General features: G+C 34.2%; 3 protein-coding genes and 1 pseudogene across 9 annotated transcripts; 3 read left to right on the top strand and 1 right to left on the bottom strand.

Moving 5' to 3' along the window:
* The first annotated feature begins 269 nt into the window (after positions 1 to 269).
* LOC140826640 (uncharacterized) lies at positions 270 to 3,770 on the top strand. Of its 4 annotated transcripts, none has more exons than XM_073189101.1 (8): positions 270 to 422; positions 1,309 to 1,562; positions 1,885 to 1,979; positions 2,059 to 2,139; positions 2,345 to 2,420; positions 2,505 to 2,597; positions 2,851 to 2,928; positions 3,429 to 3,770. In XM_073189101.1, the coding sequence occupies exons 2-8, from the start codon at positions 1,310 to 1,312 to the stop codon at positions 3,575 to 3,577; spliced, it is 825 nt and encodes a 274-aa protein (XP_073045202.1). In that variant the 5' UTR covers positions 270 to 422; position 1,309; the 3' UTR covers positions 3,578 to 3,770. The 4 variants fall into 4 exon arrangements, with proteins under 4 accessions (XP_073045202.1, XP_073045203.1, XP_073045200.1 ...); XM_073189102.1 differs by having other exon boundaries at positions 281 to 419; XM_073189099.1 differs by lacking the exon at positions 270 to 422 and adding an exon at positions 451 to 594.
* An 890-nt stretch (positions 3,771 to 4,660) lies between these two features.
* On the top strand, positions 4,661 to 8,391 carry LOC140826643 (actin-related protein 2-like; annotated as a pseudogene).
* Positions 8,392 to 8,541: 150 nt separating this feature from the next.
* On the top strand, positions 8,542 to 11,913 carry LOC140826641 (uncharacterized). 4 transcript variants are annotated; one of them, XM_073189107.1, is made up of 7 exons: positions 8,542 to 8,980; positions 9,079 to 9,201; positions 9,662 to 9,831; positions 10,230 to 10,323; positions 10,670 to 10,874; positions 11,250 to 11,508; positions 11,634 to 11,913. In XM_073189107.1, exons 1-7 carry the CDS (start codon positions 8,896 to 8,898, stop codon positions 11,760 to 11,762), a joined length of 1,065 nt encoding a protein of 354 aa, XP_073045208.1. In that variant the 5' UTR covers positions 8,542 to 8,895; the 3' UTR covers positions 11,763 to 11,913. The 4 variants fall into 4 exon arrangements, with proteins under 4 accessions (XP_073045208.1, XP_073045206.1, XP_073045207.1 ...); XM_073189105.1 differs by having other exon boundaries at positions 8,543 to 8,980; positions 10,230 to 10,373; positions 10,660 to 10,874; XM_073189106.1 differs by having other exon boundaries at positions 8,545 to 8,980; positions 9,662 to 9,879.
* A 1,485-nt stretch (positions 11,914 to 13,398) lies between these two features.
* On the bottom strand, positions 13,399 to 19,204 carry LOC140826644 (probable tRNA N6-adenosine threonylcarbamoyltransferase, mitochondrial). Its single transcript, XM_073189108.1, has 13 exons — positions 18,907 to 19,204; positions 18,660 to 18,704; positions 17,583 to 17,657; positions 17,254 to 17,350; positions 16,947 to 17,037; positions 16,148 to 16,197; positions 15,732 to 15,922; positions 15,554 to 15,639; positions 14,742 to 14,817; positions 14,547 to 14,630; positions 14,296 to 14,410; positions 14,057 to 14,145; positions 13,399 to 13,710 (listed from the first exon to the last, which is right to left on the bottom strand). The coding sequence occupies exons 1-13, from the start codon at positions 19,150 to 19,152 to the stop codon at positions 13,579 to 13,581; spliced, it is 1,377 nt and encodes a 458-aa protein (XP_073045209.1). The 5' UTR covers positions 19,153 to 19,204; the 3' UTR covers positions 13,399 to 13,578.
* Positions 19,205 to 21,323: the final 2,119 nt, after the last annotated feature.

Genomic DNA, 21,323 nt, shown 5'->3' on the forward strand with positions numbered 1-21,323 from the left:
TATAGCCGGACTATTAATTAGGCCAAAATAATTAAAATTAGACTTTTACCCATCAAGACAATTTAATAATATTTTATCCCATAGTTTCGAGTGTTAATTGTGTTCAGAAAGTGTCCATCGATATATAGTCTAAGATAAAATTAGGAATAAATATCAACGTTAAAAAAAACAAAAAATAATGTTTTTGAATGATTTCATATAATTTGTCGCAAAATTTTTTTATGTCAAAATTTTTACGCAAAATTTTGGTCGGATTTTTTAAAATGGATTTCCTATTTACGAGCCCAGATGTTGTTGGGCCTAACTAACACAAAGAACAATAAAACAATGTCGGTGCTCTGATCCTCGATACACGGTGGAGAATTGAGAAAGCACTGGCAGTCACTTGATCGGTTGATTGGTCTCCTTTTCATTTTCAGGTGGTGATCGATTCATTATTGCTTTCGTTAAATTTTTGTGGGTTTATGTCGTATAAATTTACTTGTTTTGTCGATAGAATTTTTTCATGACTTGCTCGAGTAACGAGGAACAATCAAATGATTTTTATGGGCTTTCCTGACCAAATGCTGAATAATCATACTATCTAATGAAATTGTACTGATTTTTTTGGTCCTCTGCGTATTCTATGTTGTGTTTCTTTCTCGTGATAGTTTTGTGACAGGTAATCGGGATTTCTGTAGCATCTTCTATTATGTGTTTCTTTTCCCCCAATTGCTCGACTATTTCATACAATTCACCACAAATTTATTGGGTTTTTAATCCTCGAATTTGGAATAACTTTAGTAAACGCGCGCACTCAAGAAAGAGAGCTTTTTGGTGGTTGATGCTTGAATTGTTGGATAATTTATGCTTTACTCTGTATTAGTTGGTTGAAAAGTATGATCTTTAGATATCTTACTTAACGCCCCACTTGATTATTTTTTCCAAAAGCTATATATGGCTTGCAAATAGATGTTTATGTGTAGTCGCTCACATATCGGGGACACTGATATTTCATTTAAAAAATATATATGAGATTTTATTTGGGTTTAATGAGATGCTATGGTGGGGGTGGTAACATCCCAATGCAGATCCAATAGTCATCATTGACCCAAACATGCGTGCTTTGCCAAACATTAGAAAAAAATTTAGGCAATGGTAGCATTGGATCCACCATGAGGTTAATACCTTTACGAAGATTGAAATCAGCCTTTGGGGCCACTATCCCACTCAGTCGCTCCTGATAATGTGACATGTATGTGTCTGTGTGGCAGTATTATTTTGTGTTATTATTTGTTTCATTGTTTGGGCTGTTATATAATTTTGTAGGATGTCCAAGTTCTTTGGAGGGAAAGATCCATTTGACCACCCATTTTTTGCTCAACCATTTGGTGGTTTATTTGGTGCGAGAAGCCCATTTGATGATCCGTTTTTCACTCGCCCATTTGATGTCCATACTGGTTCTACGAAGCAAATCACCATTGAGGAGCTGAGCCCAGATGATCAAGATGGCAATAATGCTACGCAGAACCAAATGGCTAGCGAAGAACTTTCTGTTTGGAACCCAAATGAGTTTCAAAGTGGTACATCTTTCACATTACCTCTAAGTTTGTCACACGCGTTCTATCCCCAATTAACTGGTTTATATGAGTATGCTATGTATGAGGTTTTTTTGTCAGTGCTTTAATTGACACAATGATGTCTACTCCGCAATTCATTAACATATCGAACAGTAGCTCTTAAGTGACTTGGTTTTACCGTGATGTTACCATTCAGAATAGGTTACCAAAAGATTGCTTTACGGACAACATTTTGGGAAGATCATAGAAGTTGTCCATAGCACAGAGAGTGGAACTATATATCTTTCTTTTCATATTATTATGCAAAAGTCGATATAAACTGCAGGGATCCAGAGCTTTAGCTTCCAGAAAATTGCATATGGTGGTCCAGATGGACCTTACTACACTTCTTCTGTTGGAAGAAGAACTGGGGGTGACGGGGTCAGTAACAATGCCTTCCCAAGAGGAATTAACATTTTGTTTATAACATCTATAATTTTTATTTGTATAATTGTCAAAGGTGACTGTGATGGAGATGAAAGAAGAAGATCAATTGGCTGGTGAATCGCTGCATACAGTTTCTAAAGGAATCCGTGATAAGGTAATATACTTGACGGAGAGCATGCCTGGTGCGGAAGTTTGAATTTAATATTTTCTATATTTTTCGATTTTGTTAGTTAGTTACTTGACTTTCATAATTGGTTGAATCTTCATCATGATTGGTAAAGTTCTGAAAAAAGTAGCGCTTTTTTTTTTTAAATTAACTGAGACCGGCTAAAGCTTTTACTTCTTTTGTGATTACCAAGGGACACTCTGTTACGAAGAAGAAAACTTCTGATGGCCAAGTTGACTCCTTACAAACTCTACACAATTTAAATGAAGGTTTGGTTCCTTCGCACAATCTGATAGGCGCTTTTCTTTCAAACTGTCTGTACCTGATATTTGATTCCTTATAATTGGTCTTAGATGAGATTGCTGGTTTTGAAGAGAACTGGAAAACCCACGCTGATAAAGCTTTGCCTGGATGGAGCAATGGCTTCAATTCACTTGAGGATGCAGGTACATTACTTTAATGTCCAGTTTCAAAAGTGTTTTATTTTTCTTTCTTTTTATTGGCTAGTTCCAGCAAGAATGCATTTGTTTATCAATATTATCTTATTGTGTGATGAACTTGGTTTACGTATTTGAGATTCTGAATTGTGAATCTAGACGCGTTAGAAAAATAATAAAATAAAATAAAGTAAATTGTCGCGTTTATTCATCGATAATGCTTGCAATCATGTGGGGATATCACTTTTTATTTATTATGCAGGGACTTATGAAAGTGTGTGGAATAATCTAGCAAATTGGAGCGGTTGGCCTTTTCCTTCTCTGGAGCACTATGGAAGCGGTGGAAATTCTTCATTTCTCTATCGTTTCTCAAATTATGCATTCAATGTTTCATTGATTTGTTCTGTTGGATTTTCTACAATTTTTTACTCCCAATGAGGATTTTTGATGATGAGATTTTTAAACTATTGCCCTTATTTGACAATCGAAGATTAAAGATTGATCAAATGTCTTGCAAGCCTTAGTTGTGAACTAGTTGGGGTTAGCAGAAACTTAAACATCATCAAACTGATACTGGGGAAAAAAGATAAATAGCTTGTTTCCTTTAATGGCTGAAGTAAGTCGGCTCTAAATAATTTACATGTTCATCCCCAAATCCTCTAAGTTTATATACAAGACCAGCGAAAAAAAAGCTGAAAATTTGAGCTCTGGTTTACTTTCAACTTGAGCGGTTGCTTTTATATAGAAACTACAAATACTTTTAGAGTCGAATCCATTTATGAGTGATCTTTACATATATTTCTAATGCTTTTATTCAGTTATGCATAACCTTCCTCTCAGATCATGCAGGGACTAGCCACTTAGCTAATTGGGGTGGTTGGCCATTTCCTTCGTTGGAGTTCGATGGATATGGTGGAGCTGAAACAAACAGTGAACCCACGGGGACCTCCAGTCGTGGAACCTCAAGAAAAGTAATCCCAATAGAGTAGAGCCTGCTGTTTTGGACTTGCTGGTAGCCGTGAGTCTGCAAGTGTTTGGATGTGTCTTTTGTATCTGCTTTTACTTCATGTTATGTAGTAGATGCCTAAGAGATGATTTCAGTCCTGGACGGTTTGTCCGCGGTTAAATTTATATATGTATGATACTGAAAAGTTATGTATGAGTGGCAGATTATGGCTACAATTGGTATTGTTTTTGGACTTTTTTTAAAAATGCTTTCTGGAAAATATATGCATGGACATCTTAAATGACTTTTAAAATTTTCTGGATAATATAAAATAAGTTGAGTTGGTGATACTGCATTTTTTAATTTATTTTATCCAGAAAATTAAAATCATGTCTTTTTTAATCAATGTGGTTGATTAATATAAAGTTGTTTTAAATACTTATTTCAAACATTTCATCAAATCTAAATATAATTTTAGCATTTTGGTACTTAAGACGGGTGGTTGATTAATATAAAGTCGTTTTAAATATTTATTTCAAATATTTCATCACATTCAAATATAATTTTAGCATTTTGCTACTTAAGACGGGTATATGTGTTAAATATTAGTGAAAAATGTAATTTTGATTAAGATATACCACTATAAAAAAATATAATTATGATAATGTAATTTTCATAGGTTTCTTTCAGTTATTTGAACGAATGATTTGGAATGATTTCACGTAGAGATATTTGAAATTCATCCAATAATTTTACAACTCGGAAAAAATATTTTGATTTGAAATTTATTTTCAATTAGATTTGTTAAAGCAAACCAATAAATGAATAATGTGATTGTTTCAAGAATTAGTAAGTATGAAAGTAAATAATTTCTCATAGTCAAATAAGTCGATTTTGGCTAACTATAAAAAATTGACATGATGATAAATTCATTTCTCTAGGTTGGAATATTTCCAAAAACTTTAAATTATAATAATGTTTATATAATAATCCTATAGTCGCTTATTATTTAACAATAAAATATTGGATTTAGCTTAGTTAAATGTGTGTTTTAATTTTTGATTTAATAAATTATTTGTACAAAAGCATTTTATAAATGATTTCTTTCCCCATAAATTTATTCCCGTCGGGGGTGCCAAAGACTTGGATCGATGGACCACAGGAACGTCGTCGTATGTGACAATGGCACCGGTGTAATTATTCCCTGCTTTAACTTACACATTTCAGAGTGATCAGTTCTACAATTATTCGATTTCATCTCTTCATTATCAATTGGTTTGCTTAATTCTGTGTTCTCTTTGATTCTGCTCAGTATGTTAAGTGTGGATTTGCGAGTGAAAACTTCCCCACGTCGGTATTTCCTTGTGTTGTTGGAAAGCCAATGCTTCGCTACGAAGAATCGTTTTTGGAGCAAGAGATCACGGTCAGATTTATTTCTTTCACTTATGGTTCAGATTGGTGTTTGTTTACTTGTATATTTCGGAACTATAAAAGAAAATTCATTTCACTGGGAGATTACTCGGCGTACTTGGAAATTACACAGGCACGATTTGAGCAAGGGAAGAAGAACTTTCTTTTAGCGATTTTCTATACTTCTTTACTTCACGACACGTAGCTGAGCTACATAAATTGCATGTCGAAAAGTTATAGTTTTTATAGTTGTTTTGTTTAAAATGAAGTGATGGTTTTCTTGAAGTTCCACGTACTGGAATTGCATTCTTTGTATTCCGACTCACTTTTTATCTTGGGACACATTATAGCTCTGTAGTTGTGTTTGTATTTTTCCTATACGTCGAGAGATCGTTGCACTTTTTTTAGCTCTCAAGTCAAACGTGGCAAACACTTGTTGCTTTCTACCACTTAATTTTCTTTTTTCGTGTGTCCGCAGGATATTCTTGTTGGAGATGCTTGTTTGAAATGAAGGCATCAGTTAGACATATCTTACCCTGTTAACAATGGTATCGTGCAAAATTGGGATCATATGGAACACGTGTGGGATCATGCATTTTTTAGCGAACTAAAGGTTACTTTCCGTATCTTTTAATCTCCAAATGCAGAAAGTTTCATTTATCCAGTGTATTGTTTGATTATTGGTACACTCTCTCTCTCTCTCTCTCTGTTTCAAAGACGTGGTTTTACTTTTCATTTCATTTTACTTTCTGAAGGTAGATCCCGCACAATGCAAAATTTTGCTCACTGACCCACCTTTGAATCCATCTAAAAACCGTGAAAAAATAAACTGCCTAGTTCTAGAATTATAGATTTGGATTTCTATTGGTGGAACTAAGATGATATGATCCAAATCTTAAATTGTCTGTATCCAGGTTGAAGTCATGTTTGAGAAATACAACTTTGCTGGTGTTTTCATTCAAATCCAAGCTGTTTTGACATTGTACGCTCAAGGTGCTTGTGAGGCTAAATTAAAAAATTATGGTTTCCGTCACTGGTCTACACACTACTCTTAACAAGCTAGTCACTATGAATATGGTGTCTGCAAAAAACTTTGTCCATCACAGTACAGTTATTTTATGGTTGTTGTTTCTGTTCACTTTCTCCCTGGACTTGCATCGAATTTTCTATAATGTGCTATTCAATGCCGTCTTGAGATGACTCAGGTCTGCTGACGGGACTAGTAATTGATTCTGTCGATGGAGTTACTCACGTGGTAAACTTTCTATCAAGACTTATCTGTGATGTGGATCATGGATAGTTTGATAACTAGTTGTCATTTTTCTCTTAATCGATAAATTCCCAAACAGTTGTGTTTGTTTGCTAAATGATATTCGATAAGCATTCTGATCTGGAATGTCACACTGATAGAAAGGGAAAATATTTTTTAAAGATTAAATTAAAGGAATAGATCAACCATTGAGTATTTATGTTGCTGAAAAATGATTAAAAAAAGCTTCATCAAATGTTCTATCTTTTATATATTTATTAATTGTGCCAATGGTTTTGCTTTTTCTGTGAAGGTATGCTATTAATAGAACAGCTGACTTTGAGACTGTCAGGACTATCAAAGAGAAGATTTGCTATATAAGGTGGGTGAATTAATATTTGTTTTCAGTGACTTATAAATTGATACGCATGTTTTGACGTTTTTCTTAATTGATGAAGTTATGATTACAAAAGGGAATATCAATTGGGACTTGAAACTACTACCCTTGTTAAGAATTATACTGTAAGTTAATTTTCTGCAAGTTCATATCTTCTCAAGGCTACTGAAATAAAGTAACTACAATTGCAAGAACCAATGCATCTTGCTGTGTACTCGCAACTTAATATTTTACCGTGGTCCTTACTTTTTCAATGCAGAAGTTTGTTTTAACTTTCATAGAAGAATAGTTAGATTTAACATTTTTGCCTCCACACATCTTTTCTATGGGTATATTACCTTGCTATCTTTCAGGCGTGTTGGAAAACAATTAACAAATTTAAAGTTATTACCTGTAATAAACAGCTGCCAGATGGAAGGGTCATTAAAGTTGGCACCGGTTGCTTTCAAGCACCGGAGGCTCTTTTACTCCAGTAAGCATGAATCTGTGTCCCGTGATTACTATATTAAGCTTTTCAAGTTAATATTAAGCGACTATTTACCTGTTTCTGAATGTCCATTGTCTAATTTATGAAACACTGTTTGAATGTTTGTCAACATGCTTCGAGTGTATTTTTTGTTATACATTTTGTCGTCGTCTACCAAAAGATAGATGTTGGTGGAGAAAACTCTAAATGTAGAAATAATTTGTCTTTGACTCTCACTCAGGATAAATGCATGGAACATTTGGTTCATTCCAATCCTGAGATGTCCGGATTTTTCTATCACCAATAGCTTTGCTTAGTTATATGACTTGTCTGGGAGAAGCGGTGCCTCCCTCACAAAGGGGATCTCGGTGACTAGGCTTGAACAATTGTGTACCAAACACATTTCTCCATAAAAGTCATAAGATCATGAGCGGGGTTGTTGCTTGCCAAGTGCCAAGTGCCACGAATGTATGAGCGCTGATGTCCGTATTGGCGACCAAATGACAGGAGAGCCGCTGAAGCTCAGTGTAGGGCGGTCATAACTATAACAGTCTTCTTCTTTTTTAGTTGCATGTTACTGAAGGCTCCTCAATATCATCTTCATTTGCTGCTTCAAATTATTAATCCCACCATCTTGCGCCATTCAATCCTAAACTATGTGTTGCATCATGTTGCTTCTTTACACTATTAACTACCATTTATTATGGATAGTGTTCTATTGTTTTAGTTGAAATGTAAATTTTTGCTTATTATATGACTATTGTGTTGTCATATTATAAATATAATTGTACTATATCATTAAAAGATATTTGGAAATGTGATTACCGGTGTTGGAAAATTGTGTATATTCTGACCCACCGAGTAAAATGCCTACTTCGATAAAAGTTTGAGCTTTTTGAATTCAAGCAACTCGATGCACATTTGGGTTGAGCATCAGTGCAATGATTGCTACTACTATGAGGTTGAGATCAAGCAACGGTGATTTAGGTTCAACTGTTTGTAAAAGACTTGAAATTCAAAATCTTTATAAACGTTGCAGGATGCACCAGAGTTTTGGATCAACAGGCAAGATTATTTGGAAGGAGGACTCGCTTGTTTAAGCAAGTGTGGCGGGGCATGAGAACGTGTCTCGCCATTTCGTGAACTCGAGGCTCGAATTCTTGGATACCGAATAAGAAAGCATTAAAGACGTCAAGCGTGCATGTGTAGTTAGATACAAATAATTCTACAGCATTAAATAGTTTGATACTGAATCTTGTGGCCTGCGTAAAATGGATTTGTCATGTTTTAGCTATTATTTGTATGCTTTCAAGTAATCAAACAAAATAAGCTGTATTCCCACTCTCTGCTTTTTTTGCTGGTACCAAATGTTTTGATTCATACTTCACAGATGCAACCATGGCAGACCTACGAAAGAAATCGAGGAAGCCATATTGTTTTGGGATTTTTTTTTTTAAGGGAATAAATGCAAGTTTTAACCAACCCAGACAAATAAAAAGGAGAAGGCGTAATGGGCTCTTTATTTCTGAACGAATGGGCTTTCTTGTATTCTTCAAATCTGAAAGCCCATCATATGTTGTGGGCTTCGAGGCTCATTAATGCTTATCGCTCTCGATCTATCTAAACAAACGGCCAATCAGCTTCGATCCCCCAATCATTACGATCAGTAATCCAAGATTTACCCGATAAATTTTCTGAAATCAACTTTTAAATCTCCACGCTCCAGTTGCATGGATCAGAGTGTGGGATATTTTTGCGAATGAAATTGCATTGATGGATTGAGATTCTCTCGTTGCTGGAGTTTTTGGAAGCTTCATTTGGTTTGAAGAGCGGGGTAATATGCAGTGGAAGACGATATGCGTCGGATGGAAGCGTTGGATCTTTTTGTTGCCTGCAGTTGTTATAATTCCTCATATGCTCTCAGGTTCCTAGTCTGATGCTTTCTGATTTCCTCAATTAATTTCTGATGTGTTGTTATTGTTATGTATGTTAAACGAAATGAGAAATGTATGTTCCTTTCAGTTTTGGAGTTCCAGAAGCTGACAAATTCAGGGGATTTGCGCAGTGAAAAGCGTGTGAAATTTGATCATCTTGTTCTTGGACCAGCAGCTGGTGAAGGCCTGCCTGATCGTCTCCATTGCCAAGGTATTTTTAGTCCCTTTACTTTCTAAGGGAGGAAAAGGAATTACTATTTCATTTTTAGTTCTTAATTTCTCTACTCGCAAATGATTAATATCCATGAATTCTTTTTCGGAACCTTCTTGCTACACTTTTGCTATTTTGCAATTATAGAATCAGATACCTAACTTAAGAAATCTCGCAATATCCACAGTATTTTTTTTCCTTATTTATGCTTCATTAGCTACATTTGAGATATAAGCATGTGCAAGTTCTTTTTATCCGATTTTGTTTACATCTTGATTACTTGTGGGAAAACATGTTGAATCATGCTATTGGCATGTATTTGTGGCGCTGAACTATGTCATTACCTAGTCTATTCTCGATTTCATGAGTTTGGACATTTTGCGATCAAATGAAGGTGCCCATGAAAAAAAATTGGTATGGTTTGAACTGATTTGCCTAAATTGACAAAATTGTGAATCAGGAACCAAGGCTCTCAACAAGACAAGTTTTGGATTACTTCCTAACGATCCTAACTCTGGGGAACATGTTGCTTTTGTCTCGATGTTTGCTGCCTATGATTCTGCTGCTGATGGACTGGTCTCTGGTAGACCGCCTGACTATGTTACTGTAGGGAATGCTTCATACAATAAGGTGGAGAGGTCGACGGCAATCTTGAATGTGTTTATAAATTTCATCCAGGTGCATCCAAGTAATATATTATCTTCTCTTCTTTTTTTTTTTTTGAAATTTTTTACCCATTCACATGATCCCCTAGTGTGACTTGCACTTGAGATTTCAAAAGTGAAAAACTGACTGTTCAACTGAGATTGTTGGTTGGGATAAATCATATATTTTCTGTTGTGCAATATAGGCTTCAATCCTCTAAAGAACGTGTTTTTTTTCCATTTTTATTTTCTAAACAAACTTATATGTTGAATCACGGGCCATGACACGTTTTCTGACAATGTCTGAATTTATATTTGATTCAGCTCGTAAGGATAAGAACGACTAATCTAAACAATGATAATTCATGTCTTATCAATTTGTAGGTGACTATGCCCAAAAGCAACATCTTCATCCTTACTGATCCAGCGTCGGAGCTTCGTTTGCATCGAGACATGGTTACTATACAATCAATACAAGGTGAATATTCGCGAGACAAGTTGATGCTTCAAAGAATCAGATCTTACATTGTAAGAGCATTAGGCATGCTTGAAAAATGGAGATAATTTTTCTATATATTTCTTATTTTACCTTAGCTTCATCATATATGTTGATGCTTTTTTTATGTTTCCTGTGATATAAAATGCAATTGTTTTTATAAATATGTTATTTGACTTGAATTTGTTGGATTAATACTATTTGGTGCATACTTTGTGTTATGGAGCAAGTCCTGTGAGATTTTATTTGTTAATAGTATGTCATGTTTTAATTTTTTAAGAATGTAATTGTTTCCTTTTTGCTATGTGTTTTCTCCAGGCTTTTCTAGAAATACAGCTTAAAAAGACTCAGAAGCGGGAGCAAGTCAGTCATTTCATTTTTACTGACTCGGATATAGCAGTGGTGAATGACCTGGGACATATATTTACGGAATATCCAAATTTTGATCTGGCTCTTACCTTCCGGAACAACCACAATCAACCTTTGAATTCAGGACTTATAGCAGTAAGGGGCACTGCTGAGGCAATTCAGAGGTGCACATTCTATCATTTGTCCTCTACAACCTAACTAGTAACTGGGAAAATATATTTAAGAAGTAACCAATTATCAAGGAGACACCTAGAAGAAACTTTTGTGGGCAGAAACTGCTCGATTGAGAGGCAATTTTGTTTTGTTTTCGTGTGGTGACGAAGGGACACAAAACAAGCATTGCTTTAACTTGATAAGAAGCCCGAGAGTACTATGAAACTGCTCATTGAAAAAACTGACTATGTTTTCTCCTTTTTTCTGCTGAATCTCTCAATTTGCGAATATTTTTGTTGTAGTTGGTGTTAATATGTTTGAACTTGGAATTTTCGTTACTAAATTGTACTTCCCCCTTGTATTAAGATAATTGTATGTTATCACAGGGGAATGATTTTCTTACATGAAGTGCTGGAAGTTTACAGTTTAAAATTCATGAAAGCTTCCCGGATGCTTGGAGATCAATTAGCGCTTGCATGGATAGTAAAATCTGACCCTAATTTTAATGGAAGAAGGTTTTCTAGAAGAGAGGCTTTCCTAGACAAAATCGGTGGTGCTTCGGTCCTCTTCTTACCATGTTCTAGTTATAATTGGACACCACCTGAGGGTGCTGGTCAGTTTCATGGAATGCCATTGGATGTGAAGGTAAGAACATTTATATCACTTCTCAATGAACAAACCACTGATTAAAAATCAATTTTTTCTTCCCTTTGAGACGGGCTTCTTGAATAAGATTTACTATAAAATTTGGTTTTGTTTTTGGGTTTCAGGTAGTTCATTTCAAGGGATCACGGAAACGACTTATGCTGGAGGCTTGGAACTTCTGGTCATCATATTCCGACATGTCGGATATGTTGTGCCTAATTTTGAAGAGCGGAAGGACAAAATACGATTTCTAATAATGTACATGCTGAGATTTTTGTTGGTTGTGTATCTAATTAGTTATATCATATAGTTTATAGGACATGGATTAATCTGATGGAGTTATGGTAATTTGGATGACTAAGTTATGGATTACTCTGGTGGAGTTATGGTAATTTGGATGCCAAACTTAGTTGATCCCTTTGAGGGGCTTTTTTCCGTTGTTGCCAATTTGGAATGCTACAGTTTTTCACTACAATAAAACCGTCATTGATATTCTGAAGAAGAAAAAAAAAGAAGCAAGAAAAACTTAGTTTAAAAAGTAATAACTCGATAACATATATTTTTTTTGAACAATATTTTCGAGATGATTTCTTATTCAGTCGCTCATTTATCATATGTATCGGTGCCTCTTTTTTCAATTATCTCGATTTAGTATTTAATTTTATGTGATTTTTTTTTCTATTTAGTCATTTAACTCCACTGTTAAAAATGACAGAAAGTAAGCATACGATACATTGATAATTCCCTATTTAATCTTGTATTTTATTGCATTTTCTCGATTTAGTCTTTCTACTAAAAGAAGACCTGGCTCCAAGTTATTCAGTGACGTGGAGTTTCTCGGCTCTTTCATCACCTATTATCAGCTAATTTCCATGTTAGGAGGTGATTCTCCATTTTTAGAACCAACTCCAAGAAGAGGCTTTAAGACTACAATGAATGCTCATTTAAAAAGCAAAAAAAAAAGGTCCTAATATCCACTTCTTCGGATTCGGATGCCCGCGAAACCATATGATAATGTAGAGTAGGTATGGTACTTCTTGACCCTGTCTCCCCGAGGGACAGTTGAATAAGCGACAAAGGTTACAAACTTTCGATGGAGGCGGAGCCGTTTTTTCAAGTGCCCCGAGTTAGTCCTCCTTTTACATAATTTCCTCGGTTTAATAATCCGTTAACTATATGGTTCAAAAATATGGAAAATAAGCATGTGACACAACCAACATTTTTCATCCGATCGAAAGCACATTTATTTCTCCTAAAATGAAAATACAACCTTAATATTCCATACAACTGATTGTTCATTATATGGTTAAAAAAGCATAACATTAAATTTAATATATCTGATTAGTTACATAATGAGCATGACTATTTTAGAAAGCAAAACAATATTTATGCAATTTTGAAGAATTGGGAAAAAAATATGAGTCAGTTTTTATACAAAGATTGAGGAATATGAACCACAGGCAATTGCAGAAGATGAAAGCTTGGACGATTGCAAGCGGGGATTGGGTGGGGTTTTGATAAGACTTTATTTGCTTCATTTAAGATTTATCTAAAAAGATATGTCTCGAGTTTAGGAGAAAGAGAGGTGCTTTTTACTTATTGAAATAGTTATCATATATATATATATATATATATATATATATATATATATATATATATATATATATATATATATATATATATATATAAGCCCCAACTTTTTTTTTGATAATTCATGACTTTGACAAAAACTTGTTTGAAACGGATCTCTTATTTGAGTCCTCCATGAAAAAATATAATTTTTTATGCTAAAAGTATTGTTTTTTATTGTGAATATCGATAGATTTGATCCGTCTCACAGACAAAAATTCGTAAGATCGTCTCACAAAATATCTATTTCATGACCATATATGATTTATAATTTGATGTGCATAACTAAAATTAAATGAATAAGTGAACAAAATGACGTCATAATTCAAACCTTTTCTTGTCACGTCTTGGAAATTAAACTGAGCGTCAGATGGAACTTAAATTTGACGATGTCTCGCAAGCTAATTTTTTCCATCTCGTAAAAACCCATGACTGAGACTACTATTGTCGTTCCATAGATGCCTGGATTAAAGAGGTGAGGGATGGATGAATCCTCGCCGTCCGTAACGAACGAGCTTCGCTCCTTCCTTGGACAAATTCCTCCCCCAGCGGCCACCTCGGTCGAAGATCAAGCTGTTTCATTAAAAACACACTTTTCAGAAGTTCCAGATAGACAAAACTCGAGTGAAACTTGAATATTCTGGTCGTGAACAGAGAATATACACCGTGATTACCAAAAAAACATAATACAGTCTTTGCAGAAACGTAACATTTCATTAATTCAATGCCTATATTCAACAGAAATTGCAAACTGGGTTTAAAACATTCAGACTTCGGTTGACGTTTGAAAGGGTGGAGGAGACAGACAACGTGAAAATTGTGCCGTTTGAGTGTGAGAGAGTTGGACATGTGAAAAGCGTTCACAAACCAAATGCAGTCACATTATAAACTTCCAACAACCAAAAAATAAGTGACAAACCAAGGCATCCGCAGGTTCGCAGGCAGGTGGTGGAGGATCGTATCTTCCCATTTGAAAATGCTCGATTCCAGTCCAAGCAATCATTACACCTACCATAGATGACAGGTGCAACAACAAATTCGTAAATTTTGAATTTTACAACATAATGTCAAATGTCTACTTTTAATCGGTACTATAATTGGCACAACTTAATATTGACATGGCTTACAAAGCGACAAATGCAAACAAGACTTTCTCACCATTGTCTGTGCAAAGACTAGGAGGAGGGCAGACAAGTTGCAGACCAGTCCTTCCCACAACCTCGTTGAGCCGAGCTCGAACATGTTGGTTGGATGCAACACCACCAGAGACCACCTATCCAAGGCAAAATAGAGCATGGAGATCACAAACCAGAAAATTTAAGAATGACTGAATTACAAAACAAAAGAAAAATAGCTGCATTTTATGCAATGTGGTGGATAAAGAGCGGTTAAAACATATTTTGACAAACCAGATGCTTTATAGAAGGCTCGATCTTCAATGCCCATTCAATTGCTCGTTCACACTTTTCTTCTAAATGCAATACTGCAACTCTCTTCACGAGGCGTATTTAGGAGGTAAACAATTCAAGAAATCCAACTATGACGATAGTCGATAGACATGATAAAGATGTTATAAAGCAAGAAAAAATCACAGACTTAATTACCTGGAAAGAGGCAGCAATATTGGCCCTGGCCAATTTGTCTTCAGTACTGGCTGAAGAGATTGGGATTCCAGAATCACTGCAGAACATCAATGGTATAAGAATTATGTGAAAGCTTGTAGACTAATACATGTATACTATCTGCATGAATTCGAGAACAAAATGCAACACGTAGAAAACTTTCATAATACACCACCTCACATATGCCATATGCAGAATTGAGCATTTCCTGTTGTACCAAAAGTAGAACCCAAATTTTTTAAATCGTATATTAGTCCAAACACTACATTTTGACTGTTATGCCATGTAAACAGCCACATCTATCAGTAAGAGCAATTGCTACTTCCATACATTTCCTCCCTAATAATTGTGCCAATTTGCAATCCATGATAACCTAATAATATAATTTTGACGGAAATTCTAAGTGTAGAGCCGAACATCCACCGCTATACCATTATTAGTGGTGATAATGCAACCAAAATTTTTCCGACTGCACAACTGCTTAAGTACATATTTTAATTGCTATACTACATAGACAACCGCAAAAGACATGGATCCGATCCATAATTCCCAAGACCCAACACCATAAGTATGATAGCTACTACAATGTGTTAGCTTTTTGCTCATTAGGGGGACAATTTCTGAAGCGCTAGATACACCATTTATTCTCAATTATGGATAAAACGAGGACATAGACAGATATACATCATATTTTTGGCAATTAACCCTGGTCTTGATATATAACAAAAAACAAAGATAAGAATATATGGTGATAAATGATGTACAGAGTAAAATTAATGACAAGGATATACTACATGCTTTTGGATTCAATTGCCAGCCTCACTTGAGTCTTTAGACCTGCGTAGGAGAAGTTGCAGTCTTTATGCTGTTTCATAGGGACCTGTGGCAGAACAAACTATTATCTTGTTAAAAAAAATAACAAGCACAACATAATAAAAAAAAATTAAGATTGATTTTAGGAAGATAGCTTACCTTGAATTTAACGGAATTGGGATCACCCTCACGAGCTAGCTCCTCTAGTGCAGGGCCCCCACTCTTCCTCAGATCGAGACCAAGCCATTTTGCTGTCTTGTCATATGCCTCACCAATTGCATCATCAATCGTGGTTCCAAGTTGTATATAATGGCCAAGATCACGAGCAAGAATTAGAAGATTGTGGCCTCCTAACAAAACACAGACCATACATATATGGTAAACTTCGTAAATTGATGCATACCAAAAGATAGGTGAAAGAGACTAAATGGCTGTCATCGTAAGAAGTGTACCATTTGCAGTAATCACCAACAATTTTTTTCAAAATTTGTACGAGTCGTAATGTACGAGAACTAATTTAATTGAAAAATGGAAAGGAAAAAAGAAAAAGAATCTTACGGATTTAATTATCATACCTGAGATAAGCAAGGCCATGAAAGGAAATTTTAATTCTCTTTCCACCAACCTAGAAGTGAGCAATATGTAAGTTTTCAAATGTTCATAACCTTTTGTTATATTATAAAAACTTATCTCTTACCTATATAATTCATCCAGAATACGAATATTATTCAACAAAAGATTAAGTTCAGTTTGTTTCGGTGCTTAAGAGCACACAAACATACTCTACATTTAGAAATCATATTATATGACTTATCATTATTATCAAGGTACATTTACTTAAAGACAAGGAACGAAGCACATTGTTGTTAAGCCTGTAGCATAATAGATTTTGGAAACACTTAGCAAAATAACACCGGTCAAACTTAAAAAAAAAAAAAAAAAAAAAAACTAACGCTTTCTCCAGAGTATTTGAATAAACTCAAATACACTTGAGGGGAGTTATTTTTCAAAAACTGAGTTTGACTAATGTTATTTTTTAAAATTTTTCCGTCAAACAAGTTTGAGTTTGTGGCATTTGTTAGATAATAGCACGAGGTTTGTACATACAAGAAATATATCTTGTCATGAAAAGTGAGTCAAACCGAAACAATCACGAGATCACACTATAACCTTCACTAATAGAATCTTACCAAGCAATTTTAAAACTAAATGTTCCTTGGTCAATTGATTTAAGATGGAATAACTGACAAAACACTGATAAAAAGTAAGCAATAGGATTTAAAATAGAATAAGCAAGAGTTCGAACGATGCAATTGATCCATTAATGCTATTCCTCCAGTGATTATGTACAACTTTCACACAATCCATGGTTACCTAGCCACCAAAGCATGTGCTTCCATGTGATGGACACCAATGATTGGTAAAACATTAGTGCCAGCAAGTTTCCGAGCTTTCCTCACACCAACTGCATGAAAATCCAGTAAACTCAGGTGCTTCTCTTACCCATATCATTAAACAACCAGATATAATCTTATAAAACCAAACGAAACAATAATGTTTTGACTCTTTTTGTTTATACATTTAAAGAGTCACATTTCTTAAATGTGTATCGAGAAGGAGAAACAAGGACAGTGTTCAAGATAGGCAGACAAAAGAGACTGAAGGCTTATCATGAATTTACCACGCAGACAAAGGCTTAAACCAGGACCAATAGTCACAGCAACTGCAGAAAGATCTTCCTCATTTAGTTTAGCTAGGTCAAGAGCCTCTTGCACCACCTGAAGTTAAGAAAGAAGCATACCAGTCTGGGTGGATTTTATATTTATATATATATATATATATATATATATATATATATAGAGAGAGAGAGAGAGAGAGAGAGAGAGCAATAAAATTCCACAATAACGACTTCCGTTACAGGTGGTGTGCTCAGTGTTCGGAAGGCTTTCTCTGGGTTGAGTATTTTGCAACAGATTATGAAAGCAATTATCAAGTAACTAAGTCCTATACCTGATCAATCACTTGAGCATGTGCTTCTTCTGCCATTTTAGGAGCAACTCCTCCATATCGGGCAAGCAGATCTGCCTTGATGAAGTTAAAAGAGGATAAAATTAGCCTGATTGGTAATTAAATTTTTGAAAAAGTAAAATAGGATAAATTTGTGAGACTGATCATCATATATAGAGTAAATTGCAGAAAGTGAATTCAGTATAGTAGTATACAACCAGATTTTCCATAGATGCTGACAATTCAGAGGACTTTTAAGGTTGGTTAAAAAGGTAGAATAAAAAATGTAAGCTCCAAGTAAATGAAATATACGAACCCAAATTCAAGATTGTTACTGAAATTCAAGTATATCCATAGCACCAACAGGACAAAAATAGAACAAGCACTTAATGGCTCCTCGAGAGTGCGAATGCATGAATTATTGTGAAATCATTTGTTTCTTCATGACAAGTTAGACAAGATAATTTTGTGCCCACACAACCAGCACAGTGAGTGATATTAAATGATTAAATCAAGCACAAGCAACCTTATATTGAGATTCAAACACCCATGTCAGACACTGGAAACTGGGACAAAGGTGTGTCACATGGACTATAATTTTAAGTTTAATGTTTTGGTCATGTGCATCAAGAATGTCAATCTGTCAGTAGCCTAAAAAGTCTTAATTGAAAACAAGGTCAAAGCTTACACCAAGTAAACTAATTTCTCCCAATGGTAATGCTTCATCTAGTATCTTCATTTTACCACCAGTTCATAAAAAGCAATTAGTTCTCTGATGAGAAATACTTAGGCCAATTTTTTCAATAAACTTGAAGGATCTGTCTGTCACAGAATAAACAATGCAGAAGTTTAAATTCACTCAATTCAAGTTTATGAATTTCAGAAGTACATATTTTACTCGTACCTAAAGTGTGTTTCATAGATAAAATTTTGTTTGTGCCGAAAAGCACAAACAAAATATCATCAAAGATTTTTACTCAAGAAAAATATAATTGATTCCCAATATCAGTCTTTCCACCCCAAAAGAAAATGCCAGAGTCCACGCAGATATGCAAGAAAATAATAATAATAAATGCATACCTGAGAAGACACAACTTGGCTGAGAATTTCACCATTGCTTCGAACCTATCATCTCACAAAAGTTCAAAAGAACCAAACTTTCATAAGTTTTTCACAAATAACCAATACCCAGAAACAAATTACACAATATATCCAATACGAATAACAGAATCATTAGAAAAAACACACACACACACAATGAATATCAACCAAATTATGGGGTGCACTGTTAGTTGACAGCACTCTACTAGCATTAACGTCGTCTTACTATAGCTGCAGCAGTGTCGTCACAGCTAGTTTCAATGCCCAGAACAACTAAATCTTCATCTAGGCCTGATGAGTTTATTGCTTGAGCTTTTGAGAAAGAAGATAAATGGGCCGAAATTGGATCGAAAGAATTACGGAGAAATGGGTATACGAGTCTCCTAAAGTTTGAGTGGGCATAAAGTGAGGGCTTGCCAAAAAGAGGTAAGCCGGAGACAATGGCAGATAGAGTGGAGACCATTGACGCCATTTTGTGCAGCTATAGATTAAATTATCGATGTTGGATTGATGGACAATTTGATTCTGGCCCCCAAACCATATCCAAATATTATTTTTTAAATCAATAACTTTATTTCACATATTTTATATATAACTAAATATCATATTTAAGATTTTAAAAATGAGAAAATTAACTTTTCGAAAAAAAACAAAAACAGGTTGACCATTTCATCGTGGATCCGACCGATTTTTTTTTATTGATTTCTATCGGTTTGACTGTTAAAATGGTTTTTTAGAGTGTTTCGATCGGATCCATGATCGGTTTCCTGGTCTCACGAGTCGTATTTGTGAGACGGATTTTTTATTTGGGTCATCATGCAAAAATATTAGTTACCATGCAAAAATATTAGTTTTTATGCTAAAAATATTATTTTTTATTGTGAATATAAGTAGGGTTGACCCGTCTCACAGATTATGATCCATGAGACGATCTCATATGAAACCTACTTGATCGAACCGGCCAATACGATCCGATTTTGAAAACACTCAAGGGGTGCATTTAATGTATGAGTTTTATTAAGTTTGTATAACTTTTAAAGATTTTAAAAGTTTAGATGTATTCATACTTCATAAAATTCTAGTGATATTCAAAATAGATTTTCATAGAGTTTTAACATAGACTTTTAAAAACTCTATAAAAGTCTATAGGGATTCAAATTTTCAATAGACTTTTAATAATTTCATGGAATTCATTAACATACAAACATTAAAGCTTAATGTGCAACTATAAATTGTCAAAAATTGTATTTAGTTCAACCCAAAGATTTGGTTGAATTTTTAAAATTTCTAACTCAACACAAGTTATTTATTTTTCTCTATGTCGCTTCACATCACCTCTCTTTTATCTTCTCTCCTCTCATCTATTTCTATCATTCTCTCAAATTTTCGAAGTGTATACATATATATATTTTCATCTTTTCTTTTCAAATTTTTCATTTTTTTGGCCGATTGTTCATTTAATAAATTTTTATTTTAATATCATAGAAAATTTTGGTATTTGCATTTACTGCAGCTGGTGCAATCATTTTTATTATCTTTTTTTCCTAATTGTTGTTATCCAATTTTCCGTTTGCTAATTATTATTATTAACTAAGATATGTAAAACACAATCACATTGCAAAATCTATATGCAATCAATTCATATATATACTTTGCCAAGATTTGGTTTTTAAAAAAATGTATGTTTAGCAGTATAATTATGAGTAAAAGAGGTATATTTCCCACCGTTAATGACGAGTTTTTGCACTCTCTGTTCACTCGCAAACCAACATAATCAAATGCAAGTTGTCCTTTGTCTTTTTTGTTTCTTAAAAAAAGTTGGTCTTATACAGGGCTAATTTAAAAGGTAAGAGTGGAAAAGAAAGTATTTAAAAAAACAAAGATTTTGATATGTAATTATGATTTTTGATTATTACATTAACTGTAGTTATATTTTTTAACTTATTTAATTCTTCTCTTCTTTTTCTTCTCGGTCAATTAAGTAGGTCGACCAAGTATTATGGGTCGACCAAAATTTTGTTGGTCGACCAAGAAGAACCAAGAAGAATTCATAATTACCTGGTGTGTCACGTTTGTTTTTTTTTTAAAAAAAAATTAATTTTTATATATTCTCATTCTCTTAATTTTTGTTGAATTTTATAGGATATACATTTGGTTCGACCCAGAAGCAAAGCAACAAGGGCGACTCAAAGTTTCAGCCTTTGGTTCGACCCAAAAACAACAAGGTCCTTGGTCGACCTTTGTTTGCTACATGAATGCTAGTTTGTGTCGATCCACCTAAATATGTGATTAATATGTTAAAACATGTAATATTATATAACATACATTGTGAAATTGTGATTCATATGTTAAAAACATATAACATTTTTGTGAAATTGTGATTCATATATTAAAACAACATGTAACATAGTTGTGAAATTGTGATTCATATGTTAAAATAACATGTGACATAGCTGGGTGTGAAATTATGATTCATATGTTAAAACATGTAACATAATTGTGAAATTGTGATTCATATGTTAAACAATATGTAACATATTTGTGAAATTGTGATTCATATGTTAAAACAATATGTAATATAATTGTGATTCATATGTCAAACTTACAACATAGTTTTGAAATTGTGATTCATATGTTAAAATG

This window comes from Primulina eburnea, chromosome 3 (assembly GCF_022965805.1).
Source record: "Primulina eburnea isolate SZY01 chromosome 3, ASM2296580v1, whole genome shotgun sequence".
Taxonomy (NCBI): domain Eukaryota; kingdom Viridiplantae; phylum Streptophyta; class Magnoliopsida; order Lamiales; family Gesneriaceae; genus Primulina; species Primulina eburnea.

Bases quoted from the DNA above. Each gene is read 5' to 3' on its own strand.
- LOC140826640 (XM_073189099.1), top strand. The intron at 1,563-1,884 runs GTACATCTTTCA...TATAAACTGCAG, and splicing joins CCCAAATGAGTTTCAAAGTG to GGATCCAGAGCTTTAGCTTC. The intron at 2,140-2,344 runs GTAATATACTTG...GTGATTACCAAG, and splicing joins CTAAAGGAATCCGTGATAAG to GGACACTCTGTTACGAAGAA.
- LOC140826644 (XM_073189108.1), bottom strand. From the start codon at position 19,152: ATGGCGTCAATGGTCTCCACTCTATCTGCCATTGTCTCCGGCTTACCT. The intron at 15,923-16,147 runs GTATGATAATTA...GTGTTTTGTTAG, and splicing joins CATGGCCTTGCTTATCTCAG to GAGGCCACAATCTTCTAATT. The intron at 15,640-15,731 runs GTAAGCTATCTT...GTTCTGCCACAG, and splicing joins CCAATTCCGTTAAATTCAAG to GTCCCTATGAAACAGCATAA.
- LOC140826641 (XM_073189104.1), top strand. From the start codon at position 8,896: ATGCAGTGGAAGACGATATGCGTCGGATGGAAGCGTTGGATCTTTTTG. The intron at 10,875-11,249 runs GTGCACATTCTA...ATGTTATCACAG, and splicing joins ACTGCTGAGGCAATTCAGAG to GGGAATGATTTTCTTACATG. The intron at 11,509-11,633 runs GTAAGAACATTT...TTTGGGTTTCAG, and splicing joins GAATGCCATTGGATGTGAAG to GTAGTTCATTTCAAGGGATC.